Source organism: Lampetra fluviatilis, unplaced genomic scaffold, assembly GCF_964198595.1.
Source record: "Lampetra fluviatilis unplaced genomic scaffold, kcLamFluv1.1 SCAFFOLD_558, whole genome shotgun sequence".
NCBI classification, from domain to species: domain Eukaryota; kingdom Metazoa; phylum Chordata; class Hyperoartia; order Petromyzontiformes; family Petromyzontidae; genus Lampetra; species Lampetra fluviatilis.
Genome location: NW_027621030.1, coordinates 48,480 through 63,479, shown reverse-complemented (window position 1 = coordinate 63,479; position 15,000 = coordinate 48,480). Strand labels below are relative to the sequence as shown.

Genomic DNA, 15,000 nt, shown 5'->3' with positions numbered 1-15,000 from the left:
AGTCGTTCACCTACTACGGCATCACGGACGACGACTTGTTACGCAAAACACTAAGGTGGACTCACTCTGTCGTTCACTCAGTCGTTCACTCAGTCACTCAGTCACTCAGTCAGTCACTCGCTCACTGAGTCGTTCACTCAGTCAGTCACTCGCTCACTCAGTCCACTTAGTCAGTCAGTCGTTCACTCAGTCACTCACTCAGTCGTTCACTCAGTCACTCACTCACCTACTACGCAAAACACTAAGGTGGACTCACTCTGTCGTTCACTCAGTCGTTCACTCAGTCACTCAGTCACTCAGTCAGTCCACTCGCTCACTGAGTCGTTCACTCAGTCAGTCACTCGCTCACTCAGTCACTTAGTCAGTCAGTCGTTCACTCAGTCACTCACTCAGTCGTTCACTCAGTCACTCACTCACCTACTACGCAAAACACTAAGGTGGACTCACTCTGTCGTTCACTCAGTCGTTCACTCAGTCACTCAGTCACTCAGTCAGTCACTCGCTCACTGAGTCGTTTACTCAGTCAGTCACTCGCTCACTCAGTCACTTAGTCAGTCAGTCGTTCACTCAGTCACTCACTCAGTCGTTCACTCAGTCACTCACTCACCTACTACGCAAAACACTAAGGTGGACTCACTCTGTCGTTCACTCAGTCGTTCACTCAGTCACTCAGTCACTCAGTCAGTCACTCGCTCACTGAGTCGTTCACTCAGTCAGTCACTCGCTCACTCAGTCACTTAGTCAGTCAGTCGTTCACTCAGTCACTCACTCAGTCGTTCACTCAGTCACTCACTCACCTACTACGCAAAACACTAAGGTGGACTCACTCAGTCGTTCACTCAGTCAGTCAGTCACTTAGTCAGTCAGTCACTTAGTCAGTCAGTACGTCACTCAGTCACTCAGTCAGTCACTCGCTCACTCAGTCACTTAGTCAGTCAGTCGTTCACTCAGTCACTCACTCACTCAGTCACTTACTCAGTCACTCACTCACTCAGTCACTCAGTCACTCAGTCAGTCAGTCACTCAGTCAGTCACTCACTCACTCACTCACTCAGTCAGTCAGTTACTCAGTCGTTCACTCAGTCACTCAGTCACTCAGTCACTCACTCAGTCACTCAGTCACTCACTCAGTCAGTCGTTCTCTCAGTCACTCACTCACTCAGTCACTCACTCACTCAGTCACTCAGTAACTCACTCAGTCACTCACTCGGTCAGTCGTTCTCTCAGTCACTCACTCACTCAGTCACTCACTCACTCAGTCACTCAGTCACTCACTCAGTCACTCACTCAGTCAGTCGTTCTCTCAGTCACTCACTCACTCAGTCACTCAGTCACTCACTCAGTCACTCACTCAGTCAGTCGTTCTCTCAGTCACTCACTCACTCAGTCACTCACTCACTCACTCAGTCACTCACTCACTCAGTCACTCAGTCACTCAGTCACTCACTCACTCAGTCACTTAGTCACTCACTCACTCACTCACTCAGTCGTTCACTCAGTCACCCACTCAGTTATTCACTCACTCACTCACTCAGTCGTTCTCTCAGTCGTTCACTCACTCACTCACTCAGTCACTCACTCAGTCAGTCGTTCTCTCAGTCACTCACTCAGTCAGTCACTTACTCACTCACTCAGTCGTTCACTCAGTCACTCACTCACTCAGTCACTTAGTCACTCACTCACTCAGTCGTTCACTCAGTCACTCACTCACTCAGTCACTTAGTCACTCACTCACTCAGTCACTCACTCAGTCACTCACTCAGTCGTTCACTCAGTCACCCACTCAGTTATTCACTCACTCACTCAGTTAGTCGTTCTCTCAGTCGTTCACTCAGTCACTCACTCACTCAGTCACTCACTCAGTTAGTCGTTCTCTCAGTCGTTCACTCAGTCAGTCACTCAGTCAGTCAGTCACTCAGTCGTTCACTCAGTCAGTCACTCAGTCACTCACTCACTCAGTCAGTCGTTCTCTCAGTCGTTCACTCACTCACTCAGTCAGTCACTGATGTTGTTGTTGTTGATGTTGATGTTGATGTTGTTGATGTTGTTGATGTTGATGTTGTTGATGTTGTTGATGTTGTTGTTGATGTTGTTGATGTTGTTGTTGATGTTGTTTAGGATCTCTGTGTATGACGAGGACAAGCTGGGGCACAACGAGTGTCACTGTTGATGTTGTTGATGATGTTGTTGATGTTGTTGATGTTGTGATGATGTTGTTGATGATGTTGATGTTGTTGATGTTGTTGATGTTGTTGATGTTGTTGATGATGTTGATGTTGTTGATGTTGTGATGATGTTGTTGATGATGTTGATGTTGTTGATGTTGTTGATGTTGTTGATGTTGTTGATGATGTTGATGTTGTTGATGTTGTTGATGTTGATGATGTTGTTGTTGTTGATGATGTTGATGTTGTTGATGTTGTTGATGTTGTTGATGTTGTTGTTGATGTTGTTGATGTTGTTGATGTTGTTGATGTTGTTGATGATGTTGATGATGTTGATGTTGATGATGTTGATGATGTTGATGTTGTTGATGATGTTGATGTTGTTGTTGATGATGTTGATGTTGTTGATGTTGATGTTGTTGTTGATGTTGATGATGTTGATGATGTTGATGTTGTTGTTGATGATGTTGATGTTGTTGATGTTGATGTTGATGTTGTTGATGATGATGATGATGTTGTTGTTGTTGATGTTGTTGATGATGTTGATGTTGTTGTTGATGATGTTGATGTTGTTGATGTTGATGTTGTTGTTGATGTTGATGATGTTGATGATGTTGATGTTGTTGTTGATGATGTTGATGTTGTTGATGTTGATGTTGTTGATGATGATGATGATGTTGTTGTTGTTGATGTTGTTGATGATGTTGATGTTGTTGTTGATGATGTTGATGTTGTTGATGTTGATGTTGTTGTTGATGTTGATGATGTTGATGATGTTGATGTTGTTGTTGATGATGTTGATGTTGTTGATGTTGATGTTGTTGTTGATGTTGATGATGTTGATGATGTTGATGATGTTGATGTTGTTGTTGATGTTGTTGTTGATGTTGTTGATGTTGTTGATGTTGATGTTGTTGATGATGTTGTTGATGTTGTTGATGTTGTTGATATTGTTGATGTTGTTGTTGATGTTGTTGATGTTGTTGATGTTGTTGATGTTGTTGATGTTGATGTTGATGATGTTGATGTTGTTGATGTTGTTGATGTTGTTGATGTTGTTGATGTTGTTGATGTTGATGTTGTTGATGTTGTTGATGTTGTTGATGTTGTTGATGTTGTTGATGATGTTGATGTTGTTGATGTTGTTGATGTTGTTGATGTTGTTGATGTTGATGTTGTTGATGTTGTTGATGTTGTTGTTGATGTTGTTGTTGATGTTGTTGATGTTGATGTTGATGATGTTGATGTTGTTGATGTTGTTGATGTTGTTGATGTTGTTGATGTTGTTGATGTTGTTGATGTTGTTGATGTTGATGTTGTTGATGTTGTTGATGTTGATGTTGTTGATGTTGTTGATGTTGTTGATGTTGTTGATGTTGTTGATGTTGTTGATGTTGTTGATGTTGTTGATGTTGATGTTGTTGATGTTGTTGATGTTGTTGATGTTGTTGATGTTGTTGATGTTGATGTTGTTGATGTTGTTGATGTTGTTGATGTTGATGATGATGTTGATGTTGTTGATGTTGATGTTGATGTTGTTGATGTTGTTGATGTTGATGTTGATGATGTTGATGTTGTTGATGTTGATGATGATGTTGATGTTGTTGATGTTGATGTTGATGTTGATGTTGTTGATGTTGTTGATGTTGATGTTGTTGATGTTGTTGATGTTGTTGATGTTGTTGATGTTGATGTTGTTGATGTTGTTGATGTTGTTGATGTTGTTGATGTTGTTGATGTTGATGTTGTTGATGTTGTTGATGTTGTTGATGTTGTTGATGTTGTTGATGTTGTTGATGTTGATGTTGTTGATGTTGTTGATGTTGTTGATGTTGATGATGATGTTGATGTTGTTGATGTTGATGTTGATGTTGATGTTGTTGATGTTGTTGATGTTGATGTTGTTGATGTTGTTGATGTTGTTGATGTTGTTGATGTTGATGTTGTTGATGTTGTTGATGTTGTTGATGTTGTTGATGTTGTTGATGTTGATGTTGTTGATGTTGTTGATGTTGTTGATGTTGTTGATGTTGTTGATGTTGTTGATGTTGATGTTGTTGATGTTGTTGATGTTGTTGATGTTGTTGATGTTGTTGATGTTGATGTTGTTGATGTTGTTGATGTTGTTGATGTTGTTGATGTTGTTGATGATGTTGATGTTGTTGATGTTGTTGATGATGTTGTTGTTGATGATGTTGTTGATGTTGATGATGTTGTTGATGTTGTTGTTGATGTTGTTGATGATGTTGTTGATGTTGTTGATGTTGTTGATGTTGTTGATGTTGTTGTTGATGATGTTGTTGATGTTGTTGATGTTGTTGATGTTGTTGTTGATGTTGTTGATGATGTTGTTGATGTTGATGATGTTGTTGATGTTGTTGATGATGTTGTTGTTGATGATGTTGTTGATGTTGATGATGTTGTTGATGTTGTTGTTGATGTTGTTGATGATGTTGTTGATGTTGTTGTTGTTGTTGATGATGTTGATGTTGTTGTTGATGATGTTGATGATGTTGATGATGTTGTTGTTGATGATGTTGTTGATGTTGATGATGTTGTTGATGTTGTTGTTGATGTTGATGATGTTGTTGATGTTGATGTTGATGATGTTGATGTTGTTGATGTTGATGATGTTGATGTTGTTGATGTTGTTGATGTTGATGTTGATGATGTTGTTGATGTTGATGTTGTTGATGTTGTTGATGTTGTTGATGTTGTTGATGTTGATGTTGTTGATGTTGTTGATGTTGATGTTGATGATGTTGATGTTGTTGATGTTGATGATGATGTTGATGTTGTTGATGTTGATGTTGATGTTGTTGATGTTGTTGATGTTGATGTTGTTGATGTTGTTGATGTTGTTGATGTTGTTGATGTTGATGTTGTTGATGTTGTTGATGTTGATGTTGATGATGTTGATGTTGTTGATGTTGATGATGATGTTGATGTTGTTGATGTTGATGTTGATGTTGTTGATGTTGTTGATGTTGATGTTGTTGATGTTGTTGATGTTGTTGATGTTGTTGATGTTGATGTTGTTGATGTTGTTGTTGATGTTGTTGATGTTGTTGATGTTGTTGATGTTGATGTTGTTGATGTTGTTGTTGATGTTGTTGATGTTGTTGATGTTGATGTTGTTGATGTTGTTGATGTTGTTGATGTTGATGTTGTTGATGTTGTTGATGTTGATGATGATGTTGATGTTGTTGATGTTGATGTTGATGTTGATGTTGTTGATGTTGTTGATGTTGATGTTGTTGATGTTGTTGATGTTGTTGATGTTGTTGATGTTGATGTTGTTGATGTTGTTGTTGATGTTGTTGATGTTGTTGATGTTGTTGATGTTGATGTTGTTGATGTTGTTGTTGATGTTGTTGATGTTGTTGATGTTGATGTTGTTGATGTTGTTGATGTTGTTGATGTTGATGTTGTTGATGTTGTTGATGTCTAGAATCTCTGTGTATGACGAGGACAAGCTGGGGCACAACGAGTGTCACTGTTGATGTTGTTGATGATGTTGTTGATGTTGTTGATGTTGTGATGATGTTGTTGATGTTGTGATGATGTTGTTGATGATGTTGATGTTGTGATGATGTTGTTGATGTTGTGATGATGTTGTTGATGATGTTGATGTTGTTGATGTTGTTGATGTTGTTGATGTTGTGATGATGTTGTTGATGATGTTGATGTTGTTGATGTTGTTGATGTTGTTGATGTTGTTGATGTTGTTGATGTTGTGATGATGTTGTTGATGTTGTTGATGATGTTGTTGATGTTGTTGATGTTGTGATGATGTTGTTGATGTTGTGATGATGTTGTTGATGATGTTGATGTTGTTGATGTTGTTGATGTTGTTGATGTTGTGATGATGTTGTTGATGATGTTGATGTTGTTGATGTTGTTGATGTTGTTGATGTTGTTGATGATGTTGATGTTGTTGTTGTTGATGTTGATGATGTTGATGTTGTTGATGTTGATGTTGTTGATGTTGTTGATGTTGTTGATGTTGATGTTGATGTTGTTGATGTTGTTGATGTTGTTGATGATGATGTTGTCTAGGATCTCTGTGTATGACGAGGACAAGCTGGGGCACAACGAGTGTCACTGATGTTGATGTTGTTGATGTTGATGATGTTGTTGATGTTGATGTTGTTGTTGATGTTGTTGATGATGTTGTTGATGTCTAGGATCTCTGTGTATGACGAGGACAAGCTGGGGCACAACGAGTGTCACTGTTGTTGATGTTGTTGATGTTGATGATGTTGTTGATGTTGATGTTGTTGTTGATGTTGTTGATGATGTTGTTGATGATGTTGATGTTGTTGATGTCTAGAATCTCTGTGTATGACGAGGACAAGCTGGGGCACAACGAGTGCATCGGCGAGACGCGAGTTCCACTCAAGCGACTCAACCCAAACCAGACGCGGAGCTACGACATCTGTCTAGAGAGGCAGCTGCCTGTTAGTGGGGGGGTGGTGGGGGGTAGTGGGGGGGTGGGGGGGGGGGTGGGGGGGTGGGGGGGGGGGTGGGGGGTGGGGGTGGGGGGTAGTGTGGGGTGGTGGGGTGGTGGGGGGTAGTGGGGGGTGGTGGGGGGTGGTGGGGGGTGGGGGGTGGGTGGTGGGGGGGTGGTGGGGGGTAGTGGGGGGTGGTGGGGGGTAGTGGGGGGGTGGTGGGGGGTAGTGGGGGGTGGTGGGGGGTAGTGGGGGGGTGGTGGGGGGGTGGGGGTGGGGGGGGGTGAGTGGGTGAGTGGGTGAGTTAGTGAGTGGGTGAGTGAGTGGGTGAGTGAGTGAGTGGGTGGGTGGGTGGGTGAGTGAGTGAGTGAGTGGGTGAGTGAGTGAGTGGGTGAGTGAGTTGGTGAGTGAGTGGGTGAGTGAGTGAGTGGGTGAGTGAGTGAGTGAGTGAGTGGGTGAGTGAGTGAGTGGGTGAGTGAGTGGGTGAGTGAGTGAGTGGGTGAGTGAGTGGGTGAGTGAGTGGGTGAGTGACTGAGTGAGTGAGTGGGTGAGTGAGTGGGTGAGTGAGTGAGTGGGTGAGTGAGTGGGTGAGTGAGTGAGTGAGTGGGTGAGTGAGTTAGTGAGTGGGTGAGTGAGTGAGTGGGTGAGTGAGTGAGTGGGTGAGTGAGTGAGTGGGTGAGTGAGTGGGTGAGTGAGTGGGTGAGTGAGTGAGTGAGTGGGTGAGTGGGTGAGTGAGTGAGTGGGTGAGTGAGTGAGTGAGTGGGTGAGTGAGTGGGTGAGTGAGTGAGTGGGTGAGTGAGTTAGTGAGTGGGTGAGTGAGTGACTGAGTGAGTGAGTGGGTGAGTGAGTGGGTGAGTGAGTGAGTGAGTGAGTGAGTGGGTGAGTGAGTTAGTGAGTGGGTGAGTGAGTGAGTGGGTGGGTGGGTGAGTGGGTGAGTGGGTGAGTGAGTGGTTGGGTGAGTGAGTGGGTGGGTGGGTGAGTGAGTGAGTGAGTGGGTGGGTGAGTGAGTGAGTGGGTGAGTGGGTGAGTGGGTGGGTGGGTGGGTGAGTGAGTGAGTGGGTGGGTGGGTGAGTGGGTGAGTGGGTGAGTGAGTGGTTGGGTGAGTGAGTGGGTGGGTGAGTGAGTGAGTGAGTGGGTGGGTGAGTGAGTGGGTGGGTGAGTGAGTGAGTGAGTGGGTGGGTGGGTGGGTGAGTGAGTGAGTGAGTGAGTGGGTGGGTGGGTGGGTGAGTGAGTGAGTGAGTGGGTGAGTGAGTGGGTGAGTGAGTGAGTGAGTGGGTGAGTGAGTTAGTGAGTGGGTGAGTGAGTGAGTGGGTGAGTGAGTGAGTGGGTGAGTGAGTGAGTGAGTGGGTGAGTGAGTGGGTGAGTGAGTGGGTGAGTGAGTGAGTGGGTGAGTGGGTGAGTGAGTGAGTGGGTGAGTGAGTGAGTGAGTGGGTGAGTGACTGAGTGAGTGAGTGGGTGAGTGAGTGGGTGAGTGAGTGAGTGGGTGAGTGAGTTAGTGAGTGGGTGAGTGAGTGACTGAGTGAGTGAGTGGGTGAGTGAGTGGGTGAGTGAGTGAGTGAGTGAGTGGGTGAGTGAGTTAGTGAGTGGGTGAGTGAGTGAGTGGGTGGGTGGGTGAGTGGGTGAGTGGGTGAGTGAGTGGTTGGGTGAGTGAGTGGGTGGGTGGGTGAGTGAGTGAGTGGGTGGGTGAGTGAGTGAGTGGGTGGGTGAGTGAGTGAGTGGGTGGGTGGGTGGGTGGGTGAGTGAGTGGGTGGGTGAGTGAGTGAGTGGGTGAGTGAGTGAGTGGGTGAGTGGGTGAGTGAGTGGTTGGGTGAGTGAGTGAGTGAGTGGGTGAGTGGGTGGGTGGGTGAGTGAGTGAGTGAGTGGGTGAGTGGGTGAGTGGGTGAGTGGTTGGGTGAGTGAGTGAGTGGGTGAGTGAGTGGGTGGGTGAGTGAGTGGGTGAGTGGGTGAGTGGGTGTATGGGTGAGTGGGTGAGTGAGTGAGTGGGTGGGTGGGTGAGTGGGTGTATGGGTGGGTGGGTGAGTCGGTGAGTGAGTGAGTGAGTGGGTGAGTGGGTGTATGGGTGGGTGGGTGGGTGAGTGAGTGGGTGAGTGAGTGGGTGAGTGAGTGAGTGAGTGGGTGAGTGGGTGGGTGGGTGAGTGGGTGAGTGGGTGAGTGAGTGGGTGAGTGAGTGGGTGAGTGAGTGGGTGGGTGGGTGAGTGAGTGGGTGGGTGGGTGGGTGGGTTAGTGAGTGAGTGGGTGAGTGGGTTAGTGAGTGGGTGAGTGAGTGAGTGGGTGGGTGGGTGAGTGAGTGAGTGAGTGGGTGGGTGAGTGAGTGAGTGGGTGAGTGAGTGAGTGAGTGGGTGAGTGAGTGGGTGGGTGAGTGAGTGGGTGAGTGGGTGAGCGAGTGAGTGGGTGAGTGAGTGAGTGAGTGGGTGAGTGAGTGAGTGAGTGAGTGGGTGAATGAGTGGGTGAGTGAGTGAGTGAGTGGGTGAGTGAGTGAGTGAGTGGGTGAGTGAGTGAGTGGGTGAGTGGGTGGGTGAGTGAGTGAGTGGGTGAGTGGGTGAGTGAGTGGGTGGGTGGGTGGGTTAGTGGGTGAGTGGGTGAGTGGGTGGGTGAGTGGGTGAGTGAGTGGGTGGGTGAGTGGGTGAGTGAGTGAGTGAGTGAGTGAGTGGGTGAGTGGGTGGGTGGGTGAGTGGGTGAGTGAGTGAGTGGGTGAGTGGGTGGGTGGGTGGGTGAGTGAGTGAGTGGGTGAGTGAGTGGGTGAGTGGGTGGGTGAGTGGGTGAGTGAGTGAGTGGGTGAGTGGGTGAGTGAGTGGGTGGGTGGGTGGGTTAGTGGGTGAGTGGGTGAGTGGGTGGGTGAGTGGGTGAGTGAGTGGGTGGGTGAGTGGGTGAGTGAGTGAGTGAGTGGGTGAGTGGGTGGGTGGGTGAGTGGGTGAGTGAGTGAGTGAGTGGGTGAGTGGGTGAGTGGGTGGGTGAGTGAGTGAGTGGGTGAGTGGGTGGGTGGGTGGGTGAGTGGGTGAGTGAGTGGGTGAGTGAGTGGGTGAGTGAGTGGGTGAGTGAGTGGGTGAGTGAGTGACTGAGTGAGTGACTGAGTGAGTGACTGACTGAGTGACTGACTGAGTGACTGAGTGACTGACTGACTGGCTGACTGACTGAATGACTGACTGACTGACTGAGTGACTGAGCGACTGACTGAGTGACTGACTGACTGAGTGGATGTATCCACCCTACCCACCCGTGATTGTCCACCCGCCCTCGCCCACAGGTGGACAAGGGCGAGGAGAAGGCAGCGGAAGAGCGGGGTCGGATCCTGATCTCGCTGCGCTACAGCACGCAGAGGGGTGGACTTGTGGTCGGAGTCGTTCGTTGCGTCCACCTCGCGGCCATGGACGCCAACGGATACTCAGATCCCTTCGTGAAGATGTGGGTGACTCTGTGGGTGACTCTGTGGGTGACTCTGTGGGTGACTGTGTGTGTGTGTGTCTGTGTGTGTGTGTGTGTGTCTGTGTGTGTGTGTGTCTGTGTGTGTGTGTGTGTGTCTGTGTGTGTGTGTCTGTGTGTGTGTGTCTGTGTGTGTGTGTGTGTCTGTGTGTGTGTGTCTGTGTGTGTGTGTGTCTGTGTGTGTGTGTCTCTGTGTGTGTGTGTGTTTCTGTGTGTGTCTGTGTGTGTCTGTGTGTGTTTGTCTGTGTGTGTGTGTGTGTCTGTGTGTGTGTGTCTGTGTGTGTGTGTGTCTGTGTGTGTGTGTCTGTGTGTGTGTGTCTGTGTGTGTGTGTGTGTCTGTGTGTGTGTGTCTGTGTGTGTGTGTGTCTGTGTGTGTGTGTCTCTGTGTGTGTGTGTGTTTCTGTGTGTGTCTGTGTGTGTCTGTGTGTGTTTGTCTGTGTGTGTGTGTGTGTCTGTGTGTGTGTGTCTGTGTGTGTGTGTGTCTGTGTGTGTGTGTCTCTGTGTGTGTGTGTTTCTGTGTGTGTCTGTGTGTGTCTGTGTGTGTGTTTCTGTGTGTGACTGTGTGTGTGTACACTGTGTGTGTGTGTTTCTGTGTGTGTCTGTGTGTGTCTGTGTGTGTGTGTGTCTGTGTGTGTCTGTGTGTCTGTGTGTGTGTCTCTGTGTGTCTTTGTGTGTGTGTGTGTCTGTGTGTGTCTGTGTGTGTGTCTGTGTGTGTCTGTGTGTGTCTGTGTGTGTGTGTGTACACTGTGTGTGTGTCTGTGTGTCTGTGTGTCTGTGTCTGTGTGTGTCTGTGTGTGTGTCTGTGTGTCTGTGTGTCTGTGTGTGTGTCTGTGTGTGTGTGTGTCTGTGTGTGTGTCTGTGTGTGTCTGTGTGTGTGTGTCTGTGTGTGTGTCTGTGTGTGTCTGGGTGTGTCTCTGTGTGTATGTGACTGTGTGTGTGTGTGTGTATTTGTGTGTGTGTATCTGTGTGTGTGTGTCTGTGTGTGTGTGTACACTGTGTGTGTGTGTCTGTGTCTGTGTGTACACTGTGTGTGTGTGTACACTGTGTGTGTGTGTCTGTGTGTGTGTGTGTGTCTGTGTGTGTGTGTGTGTCTGTGTGTGTGTCTGTGTGTGTCTGTGTGTGTGTGTCTGTGTGTGTGTCTGTGTGTGTGTGTCTGTGTGTGTGTGTGTGTCTGTGTGTGTGTGTACACTGTGTCTGTGTGTACACTGTGTGTGTGTGTATGTACACTGTGTCTGTGTGTTTCTGTGTGTGTCTCTGTGTGTCTCTGTGTGTATGTGACTGTGTGTGTCTGTGTGTGTGTGTGTCTCTGTGGGTGTGTCTCTGTGTGTCTGTGTGTGTGTGTCTGTGTGTGTGTCTCTGTGTGTGTCTCTGTGTGTGTCTCTGTGGGTGTGTCTCTGTGTGACTCTGTGTGTGTCTCTGTGTGTCTTTGTGTGTCTGTGTGTGTCACTGTGTGTCTCTGTGTGTATGTGACTGTGTGTGTCTGTGTGGGTGTGTCTCTGTGTCTCTGTGGGTGTGTGTGTCTCTGTGTGTGTGTGTCTGTGTGTGTCTGTGTGTGTGTGTCTGTGTGTGTCTATGTGTGTGTCTGTGTGTGTGTCTGTGTGTGTGTGTGTCTGTGTGTGTGTGTCTGTGTGTGTCTGTGTGTCTGTGTGTGTGTGTCTGTGTGTGTCTGTGTGTTTGTGTCTGTGTGTGTCTGTGTGTGTCTGTGTGTGTGTGTCTGTGTGTGTCTGTGTGTGTGTGTCTGTGTGTGTGTCTGTGTGTGTCTGTGTGTCTGTGTGTGTGTGTCTGTGTGTGTCTGTGTGTGTCTCTGTTTCTGTGTGTGTCTGTGTGGGTGTCTCTGTGTGTGTGTGTCTCTGTGTCTGTGTGTGTGACTCTGTCTGTGTGTGTGTCTGTGTGTGTGTGTGTCTCTGTGTCTGTATGTGTGTCTCTGTGTCTGTGTGTGTGACTGTGTCTGTGTGTGTGTGTCTGTGTGTGTGTGTCTGTTTGTGTGTCTCTGTGTCTCTGTGTGTGTCTCTGTGGGTGTCTCTGTGGGTGTCTGTGTGTCTCTGTGGGTGTCTCTGTGGGTGTCTTTGTGTGTGTCTCTGTTTGTGTCTCTGTGTGTGTCTCTGTGGGTGTCTCTGTGGGTGTCTCTGTGGGTGTCTCTGTGGGTGTCTCTGTGTGTCTCTGTGGGTGTCTCTGTGGGTGTCTCTGTGGGTGTCTCTGTGGGTGAGTCGGTGAGTGAGTAGGTGAGTAGGTGAGGGGGTGAGTGAGTGAGTGGGTGAGTGAGTGAGTAGGTGAATGAGTGAGTAGGTGAGTGAGTAGGTGAGTGGGTGGGTGTGTGAGTGGGTGAGTGAGTGAGTGAGTGAGTGGGTGAGTGAGTGTGTAGGTGAGTAGGTGAGTAGGTGAGTGAGTGAGTTGTACTGTATATCTATGTGTGTGCCCTGTAGCTACCTGAGACCCGACAGTGAGTAGGTGAGTGACTGGGTGAGTGGGTGAGTGAGTGAGTGGGTGAGTAGGTGAGTGGGTGAGTGAGTGAGTGTGTAGGTGAGTGGGTGAGTAGGTGAGTGGGTGAGTGAGTTGTACTGTATATCTATGTGTGTGCCCTGTAGCTACCTGAGACCCGACAGTGAGTAGGTGAGTGACTGGGTGAGGGGGTGAGTGAGTGAGTGGGTGAGTGAGTGAGTGTAGGTGAGTGGGTGAGTAGGTGAGTGGGTGAGTGATTAGGTGAGTGAGTGAGTGAGTGTGTGAGTGAGTTGTACTGTATATCTATATATCTGAGACCCGACAGTGAGTAGGTGAGTGACTGGGTGAGTGGGTGAGTGAGTGAGTGGGTGAGTGAGTGTGTAGGTGAGTGAGTGGGTGGGTGTGTGAGTGAGTAGGTGGGTGAGTGAGTGTGTAGGTGAGTGGGTGAGTGAGTGAGTGATTGAGTGAGTGGGTGAGTGAGTGGGTGAGTGAGTAGGTGAGTGAGTGAGTGACTGAGTGAGTGAGTGACTTGGTGAGTGTGTAAGTGAGTGTGTAGGTGAGTGAGTGACTGAGTGAGTGAGTGACTGGGTGAGTGTGTGAGTGAGTGTGTAGGTGAGTGAGTGACTGAGTGAGTGACTGGGTGAGTGTGTAAGTGAGTGTGTAGGTGAGTGAGTAACTGAGTGAGTGAGTGACTGGGTGAGTGTGTGAGTGAGTGTGTAGGTGAGTGAGTGACTGAGTGAGTGAGTGACTGGGTGAGTGTGAGTGAGTGTGTAGGTAAGTGAGTGACTGAGTGAGTGAGTGACTGGGTGAGTGTGTGAGTGAGTGTGTAGGTGAGTGAGTGAGTGGGTGAGTGAGTGAGTGGGTGAGTGAGTGAGTCGGTGAGTGGGTGGGTGATTGAGTGACTGGGTGAGTGGGTGAGTGTGTATGTGAGTGAGTGAGTAGGTGAGTGAGTGAGTGACTGGGTGAGTGGGTGAGTGAGTGTGTAGGTGAGTGAGTGAGTGAGTTGTACTGTATATCTATGTGTCTGTGTGTAGCTACCTGAGACCCGACAGTGAGTGGGTGAGTGAGTGTTTGAGTGAGTGGGTTAGTGACTGAGTGAGTGACTGAGTGAGTGAGTGAGTAGGTGGGTGAGTGAGTTGTACTGTGTATCTATGTGTCTGTGTGTAGCTACCTGAGACCCGACAGTGTGTAGGTGAGTGAGTGTTTGAGTGAGTGGGTTAGTGACTGAGTGAGTGACTGAGTGACTGAGTGAGTGAGTGAGTAGGTGAGTGAGTGAGTGGGTGAGTGAGTGAGTGAGTAAGTGGGTGAGTGAGTAGGTGAGTGAGTGAATGAGTGGGTGAGTGAGTGAGTGGGTGAGTGAGTGAGTGAGTCGGTGAGTGGGTGGGTGATTGAGTGAGTGGGTGAGTGGGTGAGTGTGTATGTGAGTGAGTGAGTGAGTGACTGAGTGAGTGAGTGACTGAGTGGGTGAGTGAGTAGGTGGGTGAGTGAGTTGTACTGTGTATCTATGTGTCTGTGTGTAGCTACCTGAGACCCGACAGTGAGTAGGTGAGTGAGTGTTTGAGTGAGTGGGTTAGTGACTGAGTGAGTGACTGAGTGACTGAGTGAGTGAGTAGGTGAGTGAGTGAGTGGGTGAGTGAGTGAGTGAGTAAGTGGGTGAGTGAGTAGGTGAGTGAGTGAATGAGTGGGTGAGTGAGTGAGTGGGTGAGTGAGTGAGTCGGTGAGTGGGTGGGTGATTGAGTGAGTGGGTGAGTGGGTGAGTGTGTATGTGAGTGAGTGAGTGAGTGACTGAGTGAGTGAGTGAGTGACTGAGTGGGTGAGTGAGTAGGTGGGTGAGTGAGTTGTACTGTGTATCTATGTGTCTGTGTGTAGCTACCTGAGACCCGACAGTGAGTAGGTGAGTGAGTGTTTGAGTGAGTGGGTTAGTGACTGAGTGAGTGACTGAGTGACTGAGTGAGTGAGTGAGTAGGTGAGTGAGTGAGTGGGTGAGTGAGTGAGTGAGTAAGTGGGTGAGTGAGTAGGTGAGTGAGTGAATGAGTGGGTGAGTGAGTGAGTGGGTGAGTGAGTGAGTCGGTGAGTGGGTGGGTGATTGAGTGAGTGGGTGAGTGGGTGAGTGTGTATGTGAGTGAGTGAGTGAGTGACTGAGTGAGTGAGTGAGTGACTGAGTGGGTGAGTGAGTAGGTGGGTGAGTGAGTTGTACTGTGTATCTATGTGTCTGTGTGTAGCTACCTGAGACCCGACAGTGAGTAGGTGAGTGAGTGGGTGAGTGGGTGAGTGAGTAGGTGAGTGAGTGAGTGAGTGGGTGAGTGTGTATGTGAGTGAGTGAGTGAGTGACTGAGTGGGTGAGTGTGTAGGTGGGTGAGTGAGTTGTACTGTGTATCTATGTGTCTGTGTGTAGCTACCTGAGACCCGACAGTGGTAAGAAGGCAAAGCACAAGACGAGTGTGAAAAAGAAAACACTCAACCCCGAGTTTAACGAGGTGAGAAAACACGCGCTGAGTGGTGGTGAGTGGTGGTGAGTGGTGGTG

General features: G+C 47.8%; 1 protein-coding gene across 1 annotated transcript in view; it reads left to right on the top strand.

Annotated features, from left to right (window-relative positions):
- Window positions 1–15,000, top strand: part of LOC144954682 (double C2-like domain-containing protein beta) — a gene marked incomplete at its 5' end in the record, with an annotated part of 29,660 nt that overhangs the window by 1,354 nt on the left and 13,306 nt on the right. The window contains 3 exons of the mRNA XM_078885115.1: window positions 6,499–6,625; window positions 9,861–10,018; window positions 14,871–14,952. Of these exons, the coding sequence (XP_078741241.1) occupies window positions 6,499–6,625; window positions 9,861–10,018; window positions 14,871–14,952 (367 nt within the window). The remainder of the gene's footprint in view (window positions 1–6,498; window positions 6,626–9,860; window positions 10,019–14,870; window positions 14,953–15,000) is intronic.